Source organism: Cryptotermes secundus, unplaced genomic scaffold (genome assembly GCF_002891405.2).
Source record: "Cryptotermes secundus unplaced genomic scaffold, Csec_1.0 scaffold682, whole genome shotgun sequence".
Lineage (NCBI taxonomy): Eukaryota > Metazoa > Arthropoda > Insecta > Blattodea > Kalotermitidae > Cryptotermes > Cryptotermes secundus.
Genome location: NW_019730110.1, coordinates 1197857 through 1204819, shown reverse-complemented (window position 1 = coordinate 1204819; position 6963 = coordinate 1197857). Strand labels below are relative to the sequence as shown.

The 6963-nt window shown below is 42.5% G+C and overlaps 2 protein-coding genes across 5 annotated transcripts in view; one reads left to right on the top strand and one right to left on the bottom strand.

Annotated features, from left to right (window-relative positions):
- The window catches only part of LOC111866213 (neuropeptide Y receptor type 1), a 439022-nt gene that overhangs the window by 54810 nt on the left and 377249 nt on the right, over window positions 1–6963 (top strand). The gene's annotated exons all lie outside the window — the stretch shown is intronic.
- LOC111866215 (cardioacceleratory peptide receptor) overlaps window positions 1–6963 on the bottom strand; it is a 150681-nt gene that overhangs the window by 14933 nt on the left and 128785 nt on the right. For all 4 annotated transcript variants that reach the window (XM_033752164.1, XM_023854958.2, XM_033752162.1 and 1 more), the window contains exon 4: window positions 1299–1402. In XM_033752164.1, coding sequence (XP_033608055.1) covers window positions 1299–1402 — 104 coding nt within the window. The remainder of the gene's footprint in view (window positions 1–1298; window positions 1403–6963) is intronic.

The following is a 6963-nucleotide window of genomic DNA, read 5'->3' as shown; positions in this document are numbered from 1 at the left end:
TATTCGTGTGTTCCGTATGGTTCTCACAATAAACAGCGACTGTTTCCCCTAAACAGCATTAACCGTTTGGGCGTTGTAGGGGAGGCGTAATATGTTTCCTAGGAGGTACGAACTGAATCTCGATATTATTTGTGTGCTCTGTATGGTTCTCACAATAAACAGCGACTGTTTCCCTAAACAGCATTAACCGTATGTATAGTTGATGACAGTGACTGAATAAAAACATTAGTCCTTGAGGTAGCCTAGAATCGAACCGAAGATCTCGCTGATATTAAGTAGACTTTGTATCCAGTATACAGAAATGGAAATAACTTATCCTCACTTCAAGACGTTGGACGGAAAAATTCGTCGCTTATATTGCGAACGCGGTGATAAATCCTGTTAAAAATGGCCGATTTGGGGCCCAGAGCAAAGTTTGAAAACTCCTGGAAAATTCTGGAAACTAGGAACGGGGTTCAACCTACGTGATATATTCCCCATGAAGGAAACAACAAAGGGTAGAACCCACAGATCTGATACTTCCCCCCTCCCATTGGTTTTTGAAGGTGAAAAATAGCGTTTTTCCCAAAATCGACAGGTAAGTTTCAAGCTTAATTAGACCTAGAGGTAATAAGTTGAGTGAAACCTTCTAATGATATTATTTATAGTCCATATCATGAGGAACAACTTGGTTTCTTACTGGAGTCTCTAGCTTCAGTAGTTATCGAGATATAGAGGATAACGCAAACCTCCATGTGAGCCCAAAACGCGTTTTTTTTTTCGCATTATAAAAGCGGCTGTACCGGGATAACCAAGGGGATTAAATTATTACAAAATATTTTTGAAGTGTGAAAATATGTACAAATAAATGTACAAAATATTAATTTTTTTAAATATGGTGAGCGACCTCTCTGAATGACTTCACATGGAATGACCCTTCATCAATGTAATTATTTTAGGCGAAGACCATAAATTATGAAGCTACTCATGTAGTTTTATCCAGCCTCCTATTGTTTAGGATTTGAGGTTCTTACAACTGTCTTTATGAATAGCTATAGCTTCTGGAATATAACGAATTATAAGCTAAGCTTGGCTTATTCTTCAATCCTGAAGATGGAGGCGACATGTTCCTCCGAAACAGAGGTTGACCTTTAACGTCTTCCTAATATTTAATCCCCTTTCAGTAGAAATATTCTCCTCTGCAGCCTGTTTTCATGTACCTTCAGTGTATGTTCCTCCCTTGATATCAGAGACAAAGTTTCACGCTATACAAAACTGCAGGAAAATTATAAGTTTTGTATAGATGGACAACAACTCACTTGCAGGAACTTGATGATCTTACAAAACGCGTTGCCAGCGTACCACACGACCGTCAGTCGCCAGGCGATATCTGTCAGAACACTGATCAGGCCAACGGACAAATCTGTAAGGTGAAACAGCAGCACTGAGTGTGGCATGTAAAAAGGTGACAAATGTAAAGTTGTCCCTGTGCTTAACGAATTAAGAACCCAGCCATTAAGGCGTATGGGGGAGTGGATGTCAAGACCCATATATTATTGATTTCGGCACTACTTCGGGGTGAATTGTCTCCTTCACGCCCCGGCCGCTTTACCCCCTAGGAAATAGCCCCCATTGCCCATTTGATAGGAGGTTGTGTGGACGCCAGAGCCAGTCTGAGAGACGTGAAGAAGAGAAAATTCTTGAACCTACCGGGACTTGAACTGCGATCCCTCGGTCGTCCAGCCCTTAGCCAGTCGCTATACAGACTGCGCTATCCCGGCTCCCGAGGGTGGCATGTGCTTTTGCTATTTCAGTCTCTCTCCCTCTTTCACAAACACACACACATACACACGTACAGACACACACATATATATACATATATGTATATGTACAAGTGACAGGATTATTTGTTGAGGAGAATATTTGGACTGAAGAGAGATGAAGTGACAGGAGGTTGGAGAAAACTGCATAATGAGGAGCTTCATAATTTGTACTATTCTCCAAGTATAATTGGAATGATCAAGTCAAGGAGGATGAGGTGGGGAGGGTATGTAGCACGAATGGAGGGGGGGGGAATGCATATAGGATATTGGTGGTAAATCCAGAAGGAAATAGACCACTGAGAAGACAAAGGCGTAGGTGGGTGGACAGTATTAAAACTGATCTTAAAGGGGACTGGATGGGGTGGTATGAATTGGATTGATCTGGCTTGGGATAGGGGCCGGTGGAGGGCTCTTGTGAATACTGTAATGTACTTTCGGGTTCCATAAAATGCTGGGTAGTTCTTGAGTAGCTGCACAATTGGCAGGTTCTCAAGAAGGGCTCAGCTCCATGAGTGAGTGATATTATTTAGATGAAACTCATGTTTCAGTGACTTAAGGCTCGCTTTAAGCAGTGCCTATAGAAATGAATAAGCATATCTGTATATTAATTTCAGTTATTTATGACACTGCAGTTGTAAACATTTATTTGACGTCAGAGGCTGAACCTATGAAGTTTATAGGCTTCTTTTTGTATTTTCGAATTCCTTAGAGAGTCGCTTAGCATCGTTTCAACAAGTAACCTCTTCTACTCTGGTGGCCTTGGAATTTCATTGACGTTCTCCTTGCCAAGATGAATATTATCTTCCGCCCAGGAACAGGCTTTTGTGCTTCCTTAACACATCTCTGCAAAAACACTTATCGTTTGTTTAAACAAGTTATTAAAGCTTAATACAGTTGAATAACTAACAAGCGGGATCATGTAATTCTTAAGTCAAGTTTAATTAGTTCCACACAGCTGAATTGTTAATCTGAATAATTAAAGGAGATGGTTCCGAACCCGTACTTATAAATTATTCCTCGTTAGACAAGTCTTACGAATGCAAGACAGGACATGGAAAGCGCTGTAGAAAGGAATTTCTGTTATTATACAGAAAATAGGCTTCTGGCTTTCCGGTCTTGTCAGAAGGCACATCCCTCGGTTGCTCAAGTCGCTTTGGTCTTAGGAACGAACTTATGGTTACCCGAAAGCGATTAGCTTAAAGAGGAGTCACTTGTGTTGCATAATGCTCCAGGGTGAGCATGCTGTGGTAATGAGCCCAACAACTGGCTGCGCGGNATCGATCAGTTCGAGTTCTAGTGTGGCTACCGCAGAGTTGTACTGTGACAGCCGCCGAGTCGAGACGTAGAGTCAGCCAGTCAGTTGTATTCTGGCATTTGGAGTGTACTAATTGTGATACTGCAGATAGTAGTAATCGTAAATCTGTAATTTGGATGATTGTAAGTGCGAATGTGAAATAAAATTCGCTACATCGAATACATCGAGAATTTATTTGTCGCGATATACGCCCGATACGCGACACTATTATTATTATTATTATTATTATTGATTTTTGGGAGCCGGGATAGCGCAGTCGGTATAGCGACTGGCTATGGGGCTGCACGCTCAAAGGGTCGGAGTTCGAGTTCCGGTAGGAGTAAGAATTTTCACTTCTCCATGTCGTCCAGACCGGCTCTGAGGCCCACACAACCTCCTATACAGTGGGTACCGGGGGCTCTTTCTCCAGGGGTAGAGCGGCCGGGACGTGAAGCTGATCACTCACCTCCAGTTATTGCCGATGTCAAGAAAACGTGGGTCTATACATTCACTCCCCCATACGCCTTCATGACGTAGTGCTTAATTAGCTAAGTACAGGGACAGTATTGTACTTTTTTTATTATTATTCTGCGTTGTTCCGCTGACTTTGTAGTTGACCTTTGGGCTGTTACGTTTGCACGTAAATAAACAAGAATTTAACTGAATTATTGTGACTTTGTTAGTCACTAAAATTTTATTCAATATGAATATTTTTCTCGTCGCGTAATGGTTTGTGTGATTGCGCTTTGAGTTTTTATATTGCCTCAACGACACAAGTTACCTTATTTTGTTTTGTGTAGCTACAAGTCGGAAGGTCGCGGTTTCAAATACCGAGGAGGTCATTGGATTCTTTTCGATTGACCTAACCCTTCCAGCCGCACTATGACCCTGGGGTTCACTCAGCCTCTGACAGAAATGAGTACCAGGAATTAAATAAATAATTTTCCTGGAGAGTAAAGCGCTGCCGGCGCGTAAGGCTGACAACCTTACCGCCATCTTTGAGCCGGTTGTCTATATAATGTGGGACCCTCAACGACTCACAACCCTATGAGCCTTCATGGACGGTTATAGGGATAGCTTTACTTTTTTTTTTTTGTCTTTGTGTCAGGAAGGTCACAGTAGACTCTATGAGGAGGCGTCAAACTGCAAACAGCTTGAATTCTATGTGGAGCGCATGCCTCCACGTAGCACATAAGTACGTTCACAGTACTGGGAAAATGTTATCCTTTATTACTGTGTAACAAAAACTATGAAATAGACAAAAAATTTAACGTTTCTGTTCGTAACTAGCGGTATCAAAACTCGAGTCCATCACATCGAAAGAGAAACATAAACTCACGGAGTTCGAGAAAGAGCGCTGAGAGGCGGGAAATATCAGGAGGCTGTAAAAAATTACAGAATGAGGAGCTTCCTAATTTGCACACTTCACCAAATGCTGGGATCATATCACAGAGACAAAATATGCGGGATGCGGGAGGAGGGAATGTGAGGGAGGAATGAATACACTTTATTTTGGAAACCACATAGGCGTATATGAAAGGATATTATAAAAACTTATCCTAAAGAAAGAGTGCAGTTTTGAGTCTATAGATCTGGCTCATCATATGGGTCAGTGGTGGGCTTTTATAAATATTGCTATTAAATTTGGGGGCCACAAAAGCTAAGGAATTCTGTAATTTGGCCATTTGAGCGCACCTGATCGTTCCAGCCCCACTATGACCCTGGGGTCGACTCAGACTCGTAACAGAAATGAGCACCAGGAATCTTCCTGGGGCGCAAAGGGCGGCCGGCGCGTAAGACTGACAACCTCACCGCCATCTTTGACCCGATTTTCTAGATAATGTCCGACCCTCAACGTCTCACGACCCTATGGGCCTCCATGGCCTGTTACAGGAATAGCTTTACCTTTTTGTTTATGAGACCACATTTCTGTGTGTTCCACCCATTTAAAAAAAAAAGCTTATGAGATCACCTTGCTGTCTGTGTTTCTGTGTCGCCCTCATTTTTGCTAGGCAACGGGGTCGTTGCTATTTATTACTACAAAATATCATTATTTGTCTCGGTGTCTGCTCCTTCTCTAATTCTTTTGTTTTCTATGCGGTCCGTGTAGTATCAAAGGAAACTAGGTGATTAGTTCTTCCGAGAACCTCTTTTTTCTCTCTTATGACGGTGTCAGTATTTAGACTATAGCGTCGGATGGTTGTTGAAAGATGAATTTGGAAGGATTTGGGAAGAACCAGTCGTGTCCTAACAGGAGTACTATGCCGGAAATTTTCTGAGGGTTCCAAGAAATAAACGAACGACCTGTCAGGATACATGGCATCTCATCCGAGACTCGAACCGATCATTTCCTGAATGCGTTGAGATCGTTGTTGCCTCTATGTCAACACGGTACGTATTTTGATTGATTTTACTTCATTATATGTTTACTTTTCCATGATTTATGCAACTTTTATGGCAGATATATGTTCTGTATATAACTGACAGATGTTGACCTAGTGAGATAAATGAATAGCCCAGATCAGTAATTTTGATATTTCACAAAACTCTTCTATTCACATATTACTGCAGCAAAATGTGTCATTTGTGTATAAATCTGCTTAATCACAGTTAATAGACCCACGCGTAACGGCTGTGTGATGCAGAATATGATATTCATATAAGATTTTGGAATATATGAGTTAACGGTAAGTGGGGTACCCATTATGTGCCTCCAGTTGACTTACTGAAATGAAATGAAATCAAAACAAAACAGTATAATGGACAGAACTTGGCCTGAAGACCGAAAGTTTTGTTGTTTTCCTTAATTTCTCGCAGTAGATTCTTGGACAGCGCTTCATGCCACACTACAACCGCTTCCGCCTGCATATTTTCCAGTTCATGATTCAATAATTCTATCTTTCGACGCCGAGTTTCTGATAGCACAGTAAAATAAATCGTTAACCCTCTACAGTCCAGTGGTTACTATATTGTCACGTGTTGGGTATGTCACGCGACAAATAACTTCACGTGGGTCTCGGATTTAGCAAATCTTTATTGGACACTCACACTTACACACCTTACAATTATTATCGCTTGCAGTGTCACTTGACTTCTGGCCCAATACTCAAATGCGACGTCTCGACTACCCTTGGCCGTGGTTGGTTCTCAGCTGTCTCTGGCGGCGGCTATCCCAAGACTGTCTCGTTCTCATCTCTGGCTCTGCTTATATAGGGGCTATGCGGACCGGATAGCGGACACCGTTCCTCACGGTTCCGTTACCGCTGTTCAGACAGTCCGTTGTTACGGGAACGCTCATTGTAGATTGCACCGGTAACGGGTTTCGTCTCATCCGTTGTTACTCAACGACAATTCGTTGCTACGATTTGTCGCTGCGGAAGCTCCACAGTTTCCACGTATTCATTGTCGTGTCCGTTCCGATTGTAGCGGTTGTCGCGGCGATGGACGTAAGGTAACGCGTCACAATATGTACTGCCTGCTTTACTTACGTACTTACTCATGGAGCTGAGACCTTCTTGAGGAGCCACCAATTGTGCAGCTACTCAAGAATTTCCCAGCATTTTATGGAACCCGAAGGTTCATCACTGTGTTCACAAGAGCCCTCCACTGGTCCCTATCCTGAGCCAGATTTATCCAATCCATCCCATCCCATCCCATCCTATCTCTCTCAGATCCAGTCTAATATTGTCCACCCACCTACGCCTTGGTCTTTCTTGTGGTCTCTTACCTTCTGGCTTTCCTACCAATATCCTATACGCATTCCTCTTCTCCCCCATTCGTGCTACATGACCTGCCCACCTCATCCTCCTTGACTTGATCATTCTAATTATACTTGGAGAAGAGTACAAGTTATGAAGCTCCTCAATA